The 20335-nt window shown below is 48.9% G+C and overlaps 1 protein-coding gene across 3 annotated transcripts in view; it reads left to right on the top strand.

Moving 5' to 3' along the window:
• sh3glb2b (SH3-domain GRB2-like endophilin B2b) overlaps positions 1 to 20335 on the top strand; it is a 128957-nt gene that overhangs the window by 83439 nt on the left and 25183 nt on the right. For 2 of the 3 annotated variants that reach the window (XM_070863719.1, XM_070863718.1), the window contains exons 4-6: positions 8535 to 8668; positions 10522 to 10614; positions 12657 to 12719. In XM_070863719.1, coding sequence (XP_070719820.1) covers positions 8535 to 8668; positions 10522 to 10614; positions 12657 to 12719 — 290 coding nt within the window. The remainder of the gene's footprint in view (positions 1 to 8534; positions 8669 to 10521; positions 10615 to 12656; positions 12720 to 20335) is intronic. The other variant, XM_070863720.1, reaches the window with a different exon arrangement.

Below are 20335 nucleotides of genomic sequence, written 5' to 3'. Positions count from 1 at the left end.
AGGAGACAGCACGTGTCAATGAGGACGTTAGGGGACCCGGAGCCAGTGTCGGTCAATGAAGACCGACATAGTCGATGAGTGGGATTAGGATATGGACAGCAGCATTTTGGATGAGTTGAAGGTGGCAGATGAGAATCCAACCACGAGAGCATTGGAATAGTCAAATCTGGAGGTGACCAAGTCATGACTTGGGTTTTGTCACCTGTAATGTATTTGCTTCATGGGTTCTTTGTTAAATGTGTTGCTATGAATTCTTAAGCAATCATACTACACATTACCAGTTCATCCACTAGGCTCACAACTGCATATCTCATTGTGGATGACCTAGACCCAACTGACTGGGGTTTTATTGAGTCTTGTGAACATCACGTGACTGGCTAAGCCACTCACAATGCAACAGCTCTCCAAACCTGTGAGCCTACTCACAGGGGCCGACATTACACACCAGATGGGATGAAGTCGGGGCAGAGGTGTGTAATGTTATGGCGGTGGAATTAGTGATCAAGAGGCCATGGGGTTGGAAGCCCAGCCCAGGGTCAAATACGAATACTGAGGTTGCAAACATTCTGGTTTAGAAAAAGCCACAAGGCACTTCAGAGGCAAGAATGAGAATGGATCGGAGCCAGAAGTGGGAGAGTTGGAGAAAGTGGTTGAAAGCTTGGTTGAAACATTGGGTTTTAAGAAGTTTTTTTTTGAGAGACAGAAGTGGGTAGAGAGAGGGGAGTTTAGGGAGTGAGATCCAGAGTGGGACTGAGGCACTGAAGAATGGCTGGACGGTGCCTTGCACAGAAGGACAGGGTCAGCACCAAAGATGCAGGAGCAGACACAAGTTTTATTTAACTTATTTGTTTCTGGGATGTGGGCGTCGCCGGCATTTATTGCCCCTGGAGAAGGTGGTGGTGAGCCGCTGCCTTGAACCGCTGCAGTCCGTGTGGTGAAGATGCTCCCACAGTGCTGACTTTGTCGTAGCAGTTTGTTATAACCGAGTGTCTCCCTGGGCCATTTCAGGGGGGCAGTTAAGTGTCAACCACGTTGCTGTGGGTCTGGAGTCACATATAGAGAGGCCAGACCGGCAGATTTCCTTCCCTAAAGGCCATTAGTGAACCAGATGGGTTTTTATGACAATCCGATAGTTTCTTGATCACCATTACTGATAGTAGAGACTCTGTTTTAATGGTCAGCCCCATTCGTGCAGTCGGCCCAGGTGATATCCGATCAGCCTCTTTGTGACACAAGGACCCGGTGGGCAGAGGGTTTTGACTGACTTGTGCTAAGCCCTGGGGAAAATCACCAGTGAGTGTTTTCTTTTTATAAAAAAAAAAATAGGCGATGATTCTTTCCCCTGGGTTTGCCGCTGCTTGTGGTCTGTTGAGATGGAGGGGGTGTTTCAGTCTCCACATTGCTGACTTCCAGCAGCGATTCCAATTACAAAAACACTCTCGGGGGGGGTGGGGTGGGGTGGGGGGGTGTGGTGGGGGGGTGGGGTGGGGGGGTGTGGTGGTGGTGTGGGGGGGTGTGGGGGGTGTGGGGGCGGTGTGGGGGGGGGGTGTGGGGGGGGTGGGGTGGGGGGGGTTGGGCTTGTCCGCCTTCCATCAGCAGCAGACCACGAGCGAGGCTTGGTGTACAGCTACATTTGCCGTCTTGAGGACCTGAGTTAATGGAACACTGCTCGAATCTACTTAATTTCTCCACTATTCTACTCCAGGCAAAGAGCCTTTTAATAGACTTCCAGCTGGGTGGTGTTGGAGCTGAATATCTTTTTGTTTGGCTTTCCCTTTCAACGCAGTGACGTGTACGGCAATAAGTCTCCACCGTGGCTCAGTGGGCAGCACACTCGGCTCTTGAGTCAGAAGGTTGTGGGTTCAAGTCCCACTCCAGAGACTCCAACACAACAAAATCTAGGCTGACGCACCCAGTGCAGTGCTGAGGGAGCGCTGCACTGCCAGAGGTGCTGTCTTTTGGATGAGACGTTAAACCCAGGCCCCATCTGCCCCCTCAGGTGGACGTAAAAGATCCCATGGCTCTTTCAAAGAAGATCAAGGGAGTTATCCCTGGTGTCCTGGGCCAGTATTTATCCCTCAATCAACATCACTCAAATGAATTATCGGGTCATTATCACATTGCTGTTTGTGGGAGCTTGCTGTGCGCAAATTGGTTGCCACGTTTCCCACATTACAACAGTGATTACACTTCAAAAGTACTTCATTGGCTGTAAAGCACTTTGGAGACGTCCGGTGATCGTGAAAGGCGCTATATAAATGCAAGTCTGTTTCATTACATAAATGCAAGTCTGTTTCATTACATAAATACAAGCTGTTGATATAACCTTTCACCAACCGAGCCCTTGCTGAGAGCCGGCTGTTCTCCTGGTTGCGAGAGATGTGTTTTTTTAAAAAAAAAGCAAAATCAGCAACTATTTCTTTTAAATGCTTTTCTTTGGAAAATAAAAAAAACATTTCCTGTAATTTCTTGTCACTGTGCTCCGCTCATCAAACTTGGGCCCAGAAATCGGCCTGCCGTTTGCTGTCCGCTCCGTGAAACCCACGTTGGGTTCAGCCATCCTCGGATTGAATTCATCCCGAGGGTTCGTGTCGGGGTCTAGCCCTGAGCCAGCATTAGAAAGACCTCTGTTGGAGACTGACAGCAAACGCTCCATGGGACACAAAGTCCCCCGTGGGTTTCACAGAATAACAGAAATTTACAGCACGGAAGGAGGCCATTTCGGCCCATCGTGTCTGCGCTGGCCGACAAAGAGCTATCCAGCCTAATCCCACTTTCCAGCTCTTGGTCCGTAGCCCTGTAGGTTACAGCACTTCAGGTGCACATCCAAGTACTTTTTAAATGCGGTGAGGGTTTCTGCCTCTACCACCCTTTCAGGCAGTGAGTTCCAGATCCCCACCACCCTCTGGGTGAAGACATTTCTCCTCAAATCCCCTCTAAACCTCTCCCCAATTACTTTAAATCTACACCCCCCTGGTTGTTGGCCCCTCTGCTTAAAGGAAATGGGTCCTTCCTATCCACTCTGTCCAGGCCCCTCATAATTTTATACACCTCAATAAGGTCTCCCCTCAGCCTCCTTTTGTTCCAAAGAAAACAACCCCAGCCTATCCAATCTTTCCTCACAGCTAAAATTAGCATGGTCTGAATCTTTTTCAAATTTACACTTGTCTTAGGAATTGAGCATTTGAGTTTCTTCATTTCTTGGGATCTACAGCCCACTCCAGGGACTTGACACTCCAGTGCGGTACTGAGGGAGCGCCGCACTGTCGGAGGGGCAGTACTGTCGGAGGGGCAGTACTGAGGGAGCGCTGCACTGTCGGTATTGAGGGAGCGTCGCAGGGGCGGTATTGAGGGAGCGTCGGAGGTGGAGTATTGAGGGAGCGTCACAGGAGCAGTATTGAGGGAGCGGCGCAGGGGCAGCACTGAGGGAGCGTCGCACTGTCGGAGGGGCAGCACTGAGGGAGCGGCGCACTGTCGGAGCTGTCTTTTGGATGAGATGTAAAACCGAGACCCCATCTGCCCCCTCGAGTGAACAGAAAAGATCCCGTGGCTCTATTTTGAAGAAGAGCAGTGAACTTCTCCCCAGTGTCCTTGCCTAATAGTTATCCCTCAACCAACACCTAAAAAGATTAGCCAGTCATTTATCTCATTGCTGTTTGTGGCAGCTTGCTGTGCGCAAATTGGCTGCTGCTTTTCCTACTCTTCTTAGGCGGTCCCTCGTATCGAGGATGACTTGCTTCCACACCAAAGAGGGATGATTTCACAGGTGTTTCAATGAAGGACCTGATATTCCAGATCCCAAACTACATACGTATTGGCGTTTCCCACATTACAACAGTGACTGCACTTTTTAAAAAGTACTTCATTGGCTGTAAAGCGCTTTGGGATGTCCTGAGGTCGTAAAAGGCGCTATAGAAATGCAAATTCTTTCTTTCATCTGAAACAAGCCGGATATTGACGAGCACACTACAATGACTACAATCGATATTAATGACTTGGATGAAGGGAGTGTAATGTAGCCAAGTTTGCTGATGATATAAAGATGGATGGGAAAGCAAGTTGTGAGGCGGGCACAAGAAATCTGCAAAGGGATATAGACAGGCTAAGTGAGTGGACAAAAATTTGGCAGATGGAGTATAATGTGGTAAGATGTGAGGTAATCCACTTTGGCAGAAAAAATAGAAAAGCAAATTATAATTTGTAATGGAGAAAAATTGCAAAGTGCTGCAGTACAGAGGTACCTGGGAGTCCTTGTGCATGAAACACAAAGTTAGTATGCAGGTACAGCAAGTAATCAGGAAGGCAAATGGAATGTTGATCTTAATTGCAAGGGGGATAGAGTATAGAAGCAGATCTCATCATCGGCAGTCCCTCAGAATCGAGGAAGACTTGCTTCCACTCTTAGCATGAGTACAGTCCAATACGAGAACCACAGTTTCTGTCGCAGGTGGGACAGATAGTCGTTGAGGGAAAGGGTGGGTGGGGAGTCTGGTTTGCCGCACACTCCTTCCGCTGCCTGCGCTTGATTTCTGCATGCTCTCGGCGATGATACTCGAGGAGCTCAGCGCCCTCCCGGATGCACTTCCTCCACTTAGGGCGGTCTATGGCCAGGGACTCCCAGGTGTCAGTGGGGATGTCGCACTTTATCAGGGAGGCTTTGAGGGTGTCCTTGTAACGTTTCCTCTGCCCGCCTTTGGCTCGTTTGCCGTGGACGAGTTCCAAGTAGAGCGCTTGCTTTGGAAGTCTCGTGTCTGGCATGCGAACTATGTGGCCTGCCCAGCGGAGCTGATCGAGTGTGGTCAGTGCTTCAATGCTGGGGATGTTGGCCTGGACGAGGACGCCAGGGGATTTGCAGGATCTTGCGGAGACATCGCTGGTGGTATTCTCCAGCGACTTGAGGTATCTGCTGTACATGGTCCATGTCCCTGAGCCATACAGTAGGGTGGGTATTACTACAGCCCTGTAGACCATGAGCTTGGTGACAGTTTTGAGAGACTGGTCTTCAAACACTCTTTTCCTCAGGCGGCCGAAGGCTGCACTGGCGCACTGGAGGCGGTGTTGGATCTCATCATCAATGCCTGCTCTTGTTGATAGGAGGCTCCCGAGATAAGGGAAGTGGTTCACGTTGTCCAGGGCTACGCCGTGGATCTTGATGTTTGGGGGGCAGTGCTGTGCGGCGAGGACAGGCTGGTGTAGGACCTTTGTCTTACTAATGTTTAGCGTAAGGCCCATGCTTTCATACACCTCGGTAAATACGTCGACTATGTCCTGGAGTTCAGCCTCTGTCTGTGCAGGTGTCCTCCGCGTACTGTAGCTCGACGACAGAGGTTGGGTGGTCTTGGATCTGGCCTGGTGACGGCGAAGGTTGAACAGCTTCCCACTGGTTCTGTAGTTTAGCTCCACTCCAGCGGGGAGCTTATCAACTGTGAGGTGGAGCATGGCCGCGAGGATGATTGAGAAGAGGGTTGGGGCGATGACGCAGACCTGCTTGACCCCGGTCCAGATGTGGATTGGGTCTGTGGTGGATCCGTTGGTAAGGATCACGGCCTGCATGTCGTCGTGGAGCAGGTGGAGGATGGTGACGTACTTTTGGGGGCATCCAAAATGGAGGACGCCGCACCATAGACCCTCGTGCTTGACAGTGTCAAAGGCCTTTGTAAGCTCGAAGAAGGCTATGTATAAGGGCTGGCGCTGTTCCCTGCATTTTCCCTGCAGCTGTCCTGCTACAGAGAAGTCTTGCTACAACTGTGCAGGGTATTGGTGAGGCCACACCTAGAGTACTGCGTACAGTTTTGGTCTCTGTATTTAAGGAAAGATATACTTGCATTGGAGGCTGTTCAGAGAAAGTTCACTAGGTTGATTGCGGCGATGATGGGGTTGACTTATGAGCCTACACACATTGGAATTCAGAAGAATGAGAGGTGATCTTATCGAGACATATAAGATAATGAGGGGGCTCGACAAGGTGGATACAAAGAGAATATTTCCACTCATAGGGGAAACTAAAACTAGGGGTCATAGTTTCAGAATAAGGGGCCGCCCATTTAAAACTGAGATGAGGAGGAATTTCTTCTCTGAGGGTTGTAAATCTGTGGAATTCTCTGTCCCAGAGAGCTGTGGAGGCTGGGTCATTGAATATATATAAGGCAGAGATAGACAGATTTTTGAGTGATAAGGGAGTAAAGGGTTATGGGGAGCGGGCAGGGAAGTGGAGCTGAGTCCATGATCTAATCAGCCATGATCTTATTGAATGGTGGTGCAGATTCGAGGGGCCAAATGGCCTACTCCTGCTCCTATTATGTTCAGACGGCTGGGAAAGGCAGTAAGTGGAGTGGGCAGCTGGCCTGGGCTCTGGCTGGCCAAGTGCTGATGTATTTGTTGATGGGATCTGTTGGTTTCTTTGTCAATCAAGATGTTTTGATTTTTCATTTATTTACTTGATTTACATAATGGATTAGGTTTTGACAGCATCTGATTTAAAAGCTTTCCATTACCATTTTGATTTTATAAGGGTTTCATAAAATTAATTTACTCCATCTGATCATTCTGCATAAAAATGTCGGCAAGATTAAAAGGTTTGGGATGCAGTATGTGTTTGCATGGGAGCGGCACTTTGGGTTTTGCAAACAGCGCTGGGGTTCCTGGAGTAATGGGGAGGGTTGGAATGACTCGGACCAGTGTTGGGGTTCCTGGAGTAATGGGGAGGGTTGGAATGGCTCGGACCAGTGTTGGGGTTCCTGGAGTAATGGGGAGGGTTGGATTGGCTCGGACCAGTGTTGGGGTTCCTGGAGTAATGGGGAGGATTGGAATGGTTTGGAGCAGTGTTGGGGTTCATTTTTAAAAATTCATTCACGGGATGTAGGCGTCGCTGACAAGGCCGGCATTTATTGCCCATCCCTAATTGCCCTTGAGAAGGTGGTGAGCCACCTTCTTGAACCGCTGTAATCCTTCGTAGCGGACAACAGTGGCTGGGCCACCTCAGAGGGGTAATTAAAAGTCAACCACATTGCTGACCAGACCGGGTACGGACGGCAGATTTCCTTCCTTAAAAGACAGTAGTGAATCAGATGGGTTTTTACGCCAATCCGGTAGTTTGATGGTCACCATTACTAACTTTTTTTAATTACAGATTTATTTAACTAACTGAATTTAAATTCCCCAGCTGCCGTGGTGGGATTTGAGCTCACGTCTCTGGACTTACTAGTACAGTGACATAACCACCATGCTATCGTTCCCACCGTTTGCAGGTGTCTTCCTGCACCGCATGTTCAATTTCAACTTGATGAGCCAAACCGCCCCCGAGATTCAGTGCGGGGGTCGTGGGGGGGTCAGTCAGTGGACCAACACATTGAACCAACAGACCAGCCTCCGGGATTGCTCATCCAGTAACATGACATGACCACTATGCTATCGTACCTGGTATAATGGGGAGGGGCAGAATGGTTCGCACCAGTGATCGTGGATTGCTGCTCCCTGTATACTATGTGTGATTCCACGATCGGCGGGATGGATAGAGAAGGATGGATGGAGTGCAGGCAGGATAGTAACAGAAGCTTCTCCTGCAATGGGAATGAGATCAATGGAGTTTGTCTCTGTTCCCCCCCCCCACCCCTTCCTCTCCACTTAAGCTTGTTTTTTTTTTTGCTTTTCCATCTATCTGTGGGTATCCTCTGTCGCAACAGTGAGTAAAATTCATTGAGTCCAGTGCCTGGCAATGAAAATGCCTCCAAACGGCCGCATGATGAAGTGTAACCGTGTCTGAAATTGTGGAACATTGGGAAGCCATCTTATAGCCGAGTGCAGGAAAGATCAAAACTGTGAAGCGAGAGGGATTAGATTGTATTTGCAGCACAGAAACAGGTCCGTGCCGGTGTTTATGCTCCACACCAGCCTCCTTCCACCACCTCTTCATCTCACCCTATCAGCATAACCCTCTCTTCCTTTCTCCCTCATGTGTTTATCCAGCTTCCCCTTAATTGTATCTCTGCTATCCACCTCAACCACTCCCTGTGGTAGTGAGCTCCACTCTCTGGGTAAAGAAGTTTCTCCTGAATTCCCTTTTTGGATTTATTAGTGGCCATCTTATATTTCTCACCCCTAGTTTTGGACGCCGCCCCACAAGTGGAAACATCTTCTCTACGTCTATCCCATCAAACCCTTTCACAATCTTAATGACCTCTATTGGGTTATCCCCTCGACCTTTTCTTTTCTTGAGAAAAGAGCCCCAGCCTGTTCATTCTTTCAGAAGCACATGTCGCCTAACTATTAAAGACCTGAGCATTTTTTTAAAAAATGCAATTTTTTAAAGGTCGTGCGCTGAGGTTATATTTAAATTGCTTTCTGCCCCTCCCCTCACTTCTCGTCCTCGATGTCTCCACCTCGCCCTCGCACCTCCTCGTCATCAGCAAGGTGTAGATTGGTACGGAGGACCGTTCTCTGCCAAGTACAACTGGTACGGTGCTGTGTCCAGCTGAGGCTGATTTGATGGGCTTTCCCCACACCTAACACGCTGTCCGATTGTTAATGGCTCTCAGGTAGCACGCTGATCAAGGTTGGTGAAGCGCAGAGGCGCTTGGGAGCTGCTGATCGCGATTTCATCCAGTCCTCTATGATCAACTTCCTGACTCCACTCCGTAACTTCCTGGAAGGAGATTGGAAGACCATCTCGGTGAGTTCTGGGCAAATCTTTTCTACGTTACCACCCCACAGCTGACAACAGGTTGGGGGGGGATTGTCCTATGAGGAGAGATTGAGTAGACTAGGCCTATATTTTCTAGCGTTCAGGTGATCTCATTGAAACATACACAATTCTTACAGGGCTTGACAGGGTAGATGCAGGGAGGATGTTTCCCCCGGGCTGGGGAGTCGAAATCCAGGGGTCACAATCTCGGGATAAGGGGACGGCCATTTAGGACTGAGATGAGGAGAAACTTCTTCACTCAGAGGGTGGTGAATCTCTGGAATTTTCTATCCCAGAGGGCTGTGGAGGCTCAGTCTTTGAGTATATTCAAGAGACAGATCGATAGATTTTTGGATATTTAGGGAATCAAGGGATATGGGGATAGTGCAGGAAAGTGGAGTTGAGGTAGAAGATCAGCCATGATATTGACTGGCGGAGCAGGCTCGAGGGGCCGATGGGCCTACTCCTGCTCCTAATTCTTATATTCTTATGTTCTAAACAGGACCTCCCGAACTGTTTTAAGAGGCAAAATGTAAATTTTGTACTTGGTTCTCTCCCCAGTATACACTGGATAAGACTTAGCTGAAGGAATATAGTGTTGTATCTCCAAGTTTGCTGAGGGACAGTAGGTTGTGTGGATAGGTGGATAGAAATTGCAATAGACAGACTAAGTGAGTGGGTAGACCTGTGGCAAATGAGCCTAATGTGGGGAAATGCAAGTTCATTCACATTGGATTGGAGAAAGACAAAGGAAATATTTTCTTAATGGGGGGGTGTGGGGACTCGGAGCTGTAGAGGGACAGAGAGATTTAAGTATCCCTGTACACAAATCACACAAACCTAGTGCACACGCACAAAAAGTAATCAGGAAGGCGAATGAATAGAGGTATAGGGTACAAAACCGTGACTATAATGATCAACCTGTTTAAAACACTGGTTTGGTGTAAACTGGAGTATTGTGTCCAATTCTGGGCATTACACTTTAGGAAGGATGTGAAGACCTTAGAGAGGGTGCAGGAAACATTTATGAGAGTGGTTCCAGGGATGACGGACATCAGTTTACGTGGATAGACTGGAGAAGCTGGGGTTGTTCTCCTTGGAGCAGAGAAGGTTGAGAGGAGATTTGATCGAGTGCTCAAAATCATGAGGGGTCTGGACAGAGTAGACCGAGAGAAACTGTTCCCATTGGTGGAAGGGTCGAGAACCAGAGGACACAGATTTAAGGCGATTGGCAAAAGAACCAAAGGCGACATGAGGAAAAATGTATTTAACGCAGCGAGTGGTTAGGATCTGGAATGCTCGGCCTGAAAGGGTGATGGAGTCTGCCTCCATCATGGTTTTCGAAAGGGAATTGGATAAGTACCTGAAAGAAAAAAATGTTGCAGGGCCCACGGGGAAAGGGCGGGGGAGTGGGACTGGCTGAAGTGCTCTTGCAGAGAGCCGGCACGGGCTCGATGGGCCGAATGGCCTCCTTCTGTGCCGTAACCATTCCATGATTCTATGATCCATTGGCTGCAAAAGCACTTTGGGCTGTGAAAGGCGCTATAGAAATGCAAGTCCTTTCTTTAACTGGGAACCCATAAGGCAGCAAAATCAAGCCAACACCAGTCAGGCAATCCGTCTGGAGAATGGCCGGAACGTGAAATGGATAAAAAGAAAGAACGACTTGCATTTCTATAGCGCCTTTCACGACCACCGGACGTCTCAAAGCGCTTTCCAGCCAATGAAGTACTTTGGGAGTGTGGTCACTGTTGTAATGTGGGAAAGTCTCTCGGGTGCAGAGGAAGGGTGCTTTTTCTGTTTTTCTGTGTTTATTTCCCCCAACGTATATATCTATATAGAAGGAGCGAAGACTTCTGGAGAACAGGCGCCTGGACTTGGATGCCGGCAAGGCTCGATTAAAGAAAGCGAAGGCAGCGGAGGCGAAGGCAGCAGTACGTGACTCTCTCTGTCTTACATTCCCCACCCCATCGCTAGCATTCATTAACTCTCCCAAGTCTCACGGCAACACCCACAGACTTTAAATCACACAGCTATAAGCCTCGACTCTAAACCTGGGCCCTCGCCGGATTGCTCAAACTCGGGAGAGTTAATGCATTTGCATGAATTTCTTTTTCCTTTCTTTTTTGTTCCCTTCGAAATTCAGTAACGTTTTGTCTTTGACTCAGTGTCGCGATGTATTGTTCCCCGTGGTTCTTACTGACCAATGTCTTTTTGTTTTTTGTTGTACTGTGCGCAGTGTGAGGGAGAAGTGAGTACTTGTTGGCTGATCTGCTACTTTCTCTGATCTGATTTTTCCATAACATTCTAGAAGGATATTTATTTATTTTTTTAGCCGCACATTTTTTGACTCATTCACTACCTGATATTCTGAAGCCAGTTGGACCGATTGGGACCTTGGCCGGACCGTCCGGCCACTGTGACAGAAGTGGTGGTTCAAGCTGTGTGCTGACTAGTGAATGAGTTAACATTCCCCACCTTGTGTGTTTCTGCTGTGCTCGGTAACATTGAGGCGTATGGGGGGGGGGCGGGGGGTTAGTGCAATGGTCGGTGGAGATGTGCAAAGAACTGGAACTCATTTGATGATTTTTTTTCTTTTTCTTTTATCGCTGATCCTAATTTGGAATTGGAGGTTTATGCCCCATTTTATTTTCTACACCTTCCAAGTGTGGAGATCTTTTGTAGCTGCAATCAGTTCTGCGATCTACCTCCATGTTCATTGTCCCTGGCCATGGACCGCCCTAAGTGGAGGAAGTGCATCCGGGAGGGCGCTGAGCACCTCGAGTCTCATCGCCGAGAGCATGCAGAAATCAAGCGCAGGCAGCGGAAGGAGAGTGTGGCAAACCAGTCCCACCCACCCATTCCCTCAACGACTATCTGTCCCACCTGTGACAGAGTCTGTGGCTCTCGTATTGGACTCATTTTAAGAGTGGCAACAAGTCTTCCTCGATTCCGAGGGACTGCCTATGATATGATGGATGGAGATAAACACATGCGGTCAGGTTGACTTAACCGACTGACATTTGTTTGTTGGTTCACTGTCTTGGTCCACTGACTGACCCCACCACCTCCACGACCCCAGCACTGAATCTCAGGGTCGGTTTGGCTGATCAAGTTGAAATTGAACAGGCAGTGCGGAAGATACCTGCAAACGGTGGGAACGATAGCATGGTGGTTATGTTACTGAACTAGTAAATCCAGAAGCCTGGACTAATGATCCAGGCACCCGAGTTCAAATCCCACCACGGCATCTGGGGAATTTAAGTTCAGTTAATTAAATAAATCTGGAATAAAAAAGCTAGTATCAGTAGCGGTGACCATGAAACCCATCTGGTCCTTGGGGAAGGAAATCTGCTGCCCTTACCCGGTCTGGCCTATATGTGACTCCAGACACACAGCAATGTGGTTGACTCTTAACTGCCCTCAAATGGCCTAGCAAGCCACTCCGTTGTATAAGGCAGCTCACCACCAGTTTCTCGAGAGCAATTAGGGATGGGCAATAAATGCTGGCCTTGCCAGTGACGTCCACATCCCGTGAATGAATTTTTAATTAAAATTTACTCGAAACTGACCTGGGGCACAGTGCCTATAAGGGATATACCAGTTCCACTCTGCAGCAGTATCTGTTTGTAGGGGACTGCACTCGTTGGCTGGAGGCCTCAATCCCATGTGTTCCCTCCTCGCTGCTTGAACCATCCTCTCAAAGCCAGCACTCTGTGTGGTCTGGGATCTCCCTTGGGGTAGCGCCCTTGCTTCAGGACCACTTGCCAGCCTACCCAGCAATTGAGTCCAGTTCCTCGGCACATCTCCAAGGCCTGTTTCTTATTTTTGGTTTTTTAAGCCAGAGTACTTTTCGAGTTTTGACGTGACTCTTCGTTTTAAAACGTGTCCGCAGATGTTCCGTTCTTTATGCATGATTTATTTATTTATTTTTTTTGTTGTGTGTGTGTGTGTGAACTCTCTTCCCGCCTTGCAGGCGATGCCTGATTTTCAGGAGACCAGGCCTCGTAATTATGTGCTGTCGGCCAGTGCATCTGCGGTAAGACATCGGCAACACCTCAACAATCACATTTCCCATTTTGTTTTTTGCCTTTCTCCCCCTACATTGTCTGCTACAAGGATTGGTGACCCTTTTTAACTGGGCCTCCTGACGCAACCAATTTCCAAATCTGCAACCTCGATTCGGGTCGCCGAATCTGGTCGGGCGTGTTCCCGGAGGTTTCATCGCATGACCCCCAATCACCCTACTCAAGTCAAACCGCCGCTTTGTCCCCATTTCCAATACTTCCAGGACTAATAAAGGAAAAGGGTTCAAAGAAAACAGGGGAGTGGCACGGGGAAATACCATTTCTATTAACGCCCCTATGATTTTACTCCCGGGAGTTGCTCTCAGCGGTGAGTGTCCAGGAGATTAATCTTCGATTCCCGGAGACTCCGGGGCAAGGGTTGGGAAGACTAGCCTCGGGCAGGTCCAATGCTTTGGTGGTCGCTGCAGACACACGCCCGTAACTGGCAAAGCAGAGCTGCCCAAAGTCTTTGTCCCCCCTTTCTCTCGTTCAGTGGGAGACTTGGGACTGGATTTTCGGATGGAGGCTTTTCGGGGGGTAATGAGTAGATTTTGCGCCGGGAAATGGTTCGCGTCGGCAGCCACAAAATTCATCAGCTGGGCTCCGAGTGTGGGGCAGAGTGCTAAGGGAGACCTTCCACACCTCTCTCAGAAAATCTGTTGCTAAAGAGCTGCCTCGGAGCGCCCTGAGAGAGGGTTCCCTGGGAAAAAAATCGCCATAAAAAACATAGAAACATAGAAAATAGGTGCAGGAGTAGGCCATTCGGCCCTTCGAGCCTGCACCACCATTCAATATGATCATGGCTGATCATTCACCTCAGTACCCCTTTCCTGCTTTCTCTCCATACCCCTTGATCCCTTTGGTCGTAAGGGCCATATCTAACTCCCTCTTGAATATATCCAACGAATTGGCCTCAACAACTTTCTGTGGTAGAGAATTCCACAGGTTCACCACTCTCTGGGTGAAGAAGTTTCTCCTCATCTCGGTCCTAAATGGCTTACCCCTTATCCTTAGACTGTGACCCCTGGTTCTGGACTTCCCAATACCTTGCTCACCCCACATAAAGATAAATCGCAAAGATAAAACAAACACAAATACAATCCCACTTGCCTCACGCAGTCATTCCTTCCCTCACCGTCGCCGGGACAGCTCGGACCACCCGCTTTCCCTGGCGGTCCCACTAGGGGCCGCTACAGGTCTCGCTTCAAACCAATTTCACCTCGGTGTCGCAGGTGGGGCGGCGCAATGCTCCCGAGCGGTACTGCTCCGCCCCCCCCCCCCGCAAAACCGGCACCCAATGTCCCGATGGCCATTTCCACAGCCATTCCCGCCGCCCCTCCAGGGCTCCAACAGAGCCTGAAAATCCCAGCCCAAAGTTTGTTACGACAAATGAATCCCCGTTTTTATTTCCCAGCATAGCTGAGTAATCTGATGACGCAGTTTAAAGGGCCAGTGACATGGGGATGTCGAGGACCGGGGGTGGGGGGTGTGCGCTCTTGTGCCTCTGCGGATCCACCAGAGTCAGCGATATAAGGCTTGAGCTTGAGTGGGCCGAATGGCCGACTCCTGTTCCGATCGTCCAATGATGTGTAGAATGCCAATCCCCTGGATACAATCCTTCGCTCTCGGGGCCAATCAGAATCCTCCTTCCTTGCGAGGTCTGTGCGTTTCCCTGGAGCCCACAGAGTCCAATCTGATTTTTAAAAAAGCATCACCAATCCAATACCATATTTATTACATACCCTCTTGTCCCTTTGCTGTGTATCCATCTACCAGTGGCCTATATCGAGCAAATTTACATTTAAATGTAGTGTGTGACATTGAACGGGCGGTGCTGTGTGTCTGAGCGATTTATTGGTCGGAGATGCAGCACAACCCATGGTTGGTGGTGAATTTGCACCTTTCTTCTCCAGCTTTAAGCTGACAAATCAAAGCTGCTCTGTGACACGTTCTGCTCGGTAATTAAAGGAATATTGGAACCCGCTACATTGCTCCCAGTCACCTTGTTTCTGAGTTCTTTTGAGAGGGTATGTAATAAGTGGCACTAATTGCCCCTCCGGCATTGAACCCCTTCCGATTGAGATTAATCTGCTACTAACCCATAATCATAAGTGCCAATTCTAAAGAAAGTTGGATTTGTCTTGAGTCTGTGAGAAGAATCTCTCGCTTTTTTTTTTTGGGTGTTGCTACTGTTGAAGGTGAAGCTTCCAGGGTTCCTGCACAATCGAGGGAGGCTTTCCAACAACTCGGCTCGGCACTGCAATTCCTTACACCCCCTCACCAGAGTACAATTTCTAGGTTTCCCATACTTTGCAGCCTTTACAATAACTTGCATTTATATAGCGTTTTGAACATAGGTAAACATTCCAAGACGCTTCACAGTTGCGTAATCAGGAAAAGATGGACACCGAGCCAAAGGAGATGTTACAAAAGGTGACCTGGTCAAAAGAGGTAGGTTTTAAGGAGGATCTTGTAGGCGAGGAGGATGGAAGAGAGGTGTAATGTATTTGCTTCATGGGTTCTTTGCTTAAGAATTCATAGCAACACATTGCTATTAAGAACTGGTTGGTTTATTAACAAAGGTTTAATAATCACACTGCACATTTACCAGTTCATTCACAAGGTTCACAACCACCTGCCTCATCGTGGATCATAGAAACATAGAAAATAGGTGCAGGAGTAAGCCCATTCGGCCCTTCGAGCCTGCACCGCCATTCAATGAGTTCATGGCTGAACATGCAACTTCAGTACCCCATTCCTGCTTTCTCGCCATACCCCTTGATCCCCCTAGTAGTAAGGACTACATCTAACTCCTTTTTGAATATATTTACTGAATTGGCCTCAACAACTTTCTGTGGTAGAGAATTCCACAGGTTCACCACTCTCTGGGTGAAGAAGTTTCTCCTCATCTCGGTCCTAAATGGCTTACCCCTTATCCTTAGACTGTGACCCCTGGTTCTGGACTTCCCCAACATTGGGAACATTCTTCCTGCATCTAACCTGTCCAAACCCGTCAGAATTTTAAACGTTTCTATGAGGTCCCCTCTCATTCTGCTGAACTCCAGTGAATACAAGCCCAGTTGATCCAGTCTTTCTTGATAGGTCAGTCCCGCCATCCCGGGAATCAGTCTGGTGAACCTTCGCTGCACTCCCTCAATAGCAAGAATGTCCTTCCTCAAGTTAGGAGACCAAAACTGTACACAATACTCCAGGTGTGGCCTCACCAAGGCCCTGTACAACTGTAGCAACACCTCCCTGCCCTGTACTCAAATCTCCTCGCTATGAAGGCCAACATGCCATTTGCTTTCTTAACCGCCTGCTGCACCTGCATGCCAACCTTCAATGACTGATGTACCATGACACCCAGGTCTCGTTGCACCTCCCCTTTTCCTAATCTGTCACCATTCAGATAATAGTCTGTCTCTCTGTTTTTACCACCAAAGTGGATAACCTCACATTTATCCACATTGTACTTCATCTGCCATGCATTTTCCCACTCACCTAACCTATCCAAGTCACTCTGCAGCCTCATAGCATCCTCCTCGCAGCTCACACTGCCACCCAACTTAGTGTCATCTGCAAATTTGGAGATAATACATTTAATCCCCTCGTCTAAATCATTAATGTACAATGTAAACAGCTGGGGCCCCAGCACAGAACCTTGCGGTACCCCACTAGTCACTGCCTACCATTCTGAAAAGTACCCATTTACTCCTACTCTTTGCTTCCTGTCTGCCAACCAGTTCTCAATCCACGTCAGCACACTACCCCCAATCCCATGTGCTTTAACTTTGCACATTAATCTCTTGTGTGGGACCTTGTCGAAAGCCTTCTGAAAGTCCAAATACACCACATCAACTGGTTCTCCCTTGTCCACTCTACTGGAAACATCCTCAAAAAATTCCAGAAGATTTGTCAAGCATGATTTCCCTTTCACAAATCCATGGCCCCCTGACCTGCGGGAGATCAGCTCTGCAGGTCGGGCTATAAAAGAGCTGGAGCGGCATACCACTTCAACCTCCAGCGTGAGCTGCTCCAAGGATTTTGAGATGGGGAGATGGGCAACTGGGTGACGTCGTCAAAATCCTGGTCGCCGTTTTGGAGCGTGGGCAGGAACATCGGCAGGGCCCATCGGCAGGCCCCGACCAAGACCTAGCTCTGTCAAGCCCGTGTGGTGGCTGGTGTGCAACGGTCACCACACGTTAAAAAAAATCCACACACAGGCATCTTCCACCCCCTCAATTGGAGTTCAGAACTGGAACATCAGGTCCTTCATCGAAACACCTGTGAACTCGTGGAAGCAAGTCCTCCTCGTATGATGATGACGACTTCCAGCTCTCGGTCCGTAGCCCTGTAGGTTATGGGACTTCAGGTGCACATCCAAGTACTTTTTAAATGCGGTGAGGGTTTCTACCTCTACCACCCTTTCAGGCAGTGAGTTCCAGACCCCCACTACCCTCTGGATAAAAACAGTTCACCTCAAATCCCCTCTAAACCTCCTACCAATTACATCTATGCCTCCTGGTTGTTAACCCCTCTGCTAAGAGAAATATGTCCTTCCTATCCACTCTATCTCGACCCCTCACAATTTTATACATCTCAATAATGTTAAGTATGGAAGAACTCCACAAGACTGAGTACTGTGAGCTAAAACTGATGTGATCTTAGTCTCTTTAATACAACTCCAGAGTGCCCAAGCAGCATGGCAGACAACCTTTTATACACCCTTGCACGAGGTGTGCCGGTGACCCTTGGGCCTCCCACAGTTGCACCCTCAGGTGGCAAGTCTTACACAGTTACAATGTTTACATACATAACATCACTTCCCCACCCCCCCCCCCAAAAGTCTTTGATACAAATTATTTACAAGTTGAGACAATCCGGGGCCCTACGCTCCCTGGTTCTGGCGTGGGTGAGTTAGTCGGACCATTGCTGCACTGAGGCGCGGCTGGTCTGACAGGACTGTTGGGAATGGTGGATTCATCCTCTTGCCCCCCGAACCCAACTGGCTGGGGTTTTATTGAGTCTTGTGAACATCACACGACTGGCTAAGCTACTCATAATTCAACAGCTGTGCAAACCTGTGAGGTGCATAGATTACACGAGGAAGATGGAGCGGTTTGGGGAGGGTATTCCGGAGCTTCTGGCTGAAGGCATGGCCGCCAATGGTAGAGTGAAGGGAGTGTGGGATGGACAAGAGGCCAGAATTGGAGGAGCGCAGAGATCTCAGAGGGTTGTAGGGCTGGAGGAGTTTACAGAGAGGGGCGAGGCCATGGAGGGATCTGAAAACAAGGATGTGAATTTCAAATTTGAGGCGTTGAACTTGAGAATTGTGCGAGGTTGCACAGGTCAAATAGCTTATTCCTATCAGTGTTGGTTCTTCCCAAGGTTTCACAGAGCAAACCATCTAATCACTCTCAGTATCAGCTGTGGCTCAGTGAGTAGCACTCTCGCCTCTGAGTCAGAAGGTTGTGGGTTCAAGTCCCACTCCACGGACTTGAGCACCAAAATCTAGGCTGACACTCCCAATGCAGTGCTGAGGGAGCACCGCGCTGTCGGAGGGGCAGTGCTGAGGGAGCACCGCGCTGTCGGAGGGGCAGTGCTGAGGGAGCACCGCGCTGTCGGAGGGGCAGTGCTGAGGGAGCACCGCGCTGTCGGAGGGGCAGTGCTGAGGGAGCACCGCGCTGTCGGAGGGGCAGTGCTGAGGGAGCACCGCGCTGTCGGAGGGACAGTGCTGAGGGAGCACCGCGCTGTCGGAGGGGCAGTGCTGAGGGAGCACCGCGCTGTCGGAGGGGCAGTGCTGAGGGAGCAGTCGGAGGGACCGTCTTTCAAATGAGACGTTAAACTGAGGCCCCGTCTGCTCTCTCAGGTGGACGTAAAAGATCCCATGGCCACTATTTCACAGAAGAGCAGGGAAGCTCTCCCCGGTGTCCCGGCCAATATTTATCCCTCAATCAACATCACTATAAAACAGATTATCTGGTCAGTATCACATTGCTGTTTGTGGGAGTTTGCTGTGCACAAATTGGCTGCCACATTTCCTACATTACAACAGTGACTATACTTCATTGGCTGTAAAGCCCTTTAGGATGTCCTGAGGTGGTTAAAGGTGCTATATAAATGCAAGTCTTTATTTATTGTTGTTAGCCAGGTATTGTGGGGGAAACCTTAGCCAACACTAGTAACAAGCTCTCTCAAACTTGAGAAATGGGGGGAATAAGATACTAAAGTTATATGCATGAATGTTTAAACTCACTTCAAAACCCAGGAAGGCATTTCCTGTGAGTGAGTAGTGTTGTTTTATATTGTTTGACATCGCTCCTGTGAAGCACCTTGGGATATTTTGCGACATTAAAGGCACCATGTAAATGCAAGTTGTGTCGATTACTCCATCCTGTCCAGCTATTTATACACATTCCACATAATTGCAGCCTCTGATTGGTATAATTTCAGTGTTCCGTACTCACAGGGTAAAATAAGGAGAGTTTATATTTAACTTTTGAAGCCATTTCTGCCTAGAATTTATGTACATTTTGCTTCCTGTTTTTTTTACTATAATACTCCAAAGACAAATTCAACTTGAAGTTTTACTAAAACCAGTAACTGTCGAACTTTCATCTTCTCTGAAGAAAAGAAAACGTATTGCAGAACTCTACACAGGACCTCCCAACCCCACCTGTCAGGAGTATTTATCTGATTTTAAACTCCTGAAAGTGGCTGTAAAATCACAAATGGGATCATTTTAATGGTGATTCTTCAATTTCACTAATAGTTCTGTGTTCCCAATCCCTTCCCCTGTTGTGTTGCATTCATTGTTGATCTCTATCTAAGGCCTGGGGCCTTGAGCCTGAGCCTGGGGCCTTGAACCAGAAACTGGGCCTTGAGCCTGAGCTTGGGGCCTTGAGCCTGAGCCTGAGCTTGGGGCCTTGAGCCAGAAACTTGGTCTTGAGCCTGAGCCTGGGGCCTTGAACCAGAAACTGGGCCTTGAGCCTGAGCCTGGGACCTTGAGCCAAAAACTGGGCCTTGAGCCAGGACAGGACCTGGAGTCTGGGGCTTGGAGCCAGAATCTGGGCCCTGAGCCCGGGACAGGGTCTGGGACAGAGATCTATTCGTGAGGATTTCTCCACCACGACTGGTTTACAGCAGATATTTCTTTAGCACTAACCAGCTGTTGGGCATTTCTCTATCACTGATCTGACTAACTTTTAAACAGCACTGCTTCATTCCAGAGTCGTGCGCTATATTGCGGTTACTTTGGGTCAGTTTTGCTTGGTATTTCTTTGGGTGAATCGATGATCCGTTGGCTGCAGCAGTGGGCCATTCGGTTCTTATTCAGAGGTGCTGAGGTTCTAACTGATCGGTGCTGGGTTTGTGGCAGTAAAACACAACTACCTGCTCCGCAGCGAGTGGCCAGATATTCGATCCAGTCCCTGGGCTGGGCAGAGAGTCGATCGCCGGAGTGGGGGGGTGGGTGGGTGGGGGCAGGGAGTCGGGAGGGGGGCCTATCCCTGGGGGTGGGGGTTTCGGGGAGGACAGACCAATATGAGGGTGAAATGTGACGTTTTTCTCATCTCCCAGGGAGACGGCT

The sequence above is a fragment of the Pristiophorus japonicus genome, chromosome 20 (assembly GCF_044704955.1).
Source record: "Pristiophorus japonicus isolate sPriJap1 chromosome 20, sPriJap1.hap1, whole genome shotgun sequence".
Classification (NCBI taxonomy): Eukaryota; Metazoa; Chordata; class Chondrichthyes; family Pristiophoridae; genus Pristiophorus; species Pristiophorus japonicus.
Note: the sequence above shows the minus strand (reverse complement) of the source record. Positions and strands in the feature narration are given on the sequence as shown.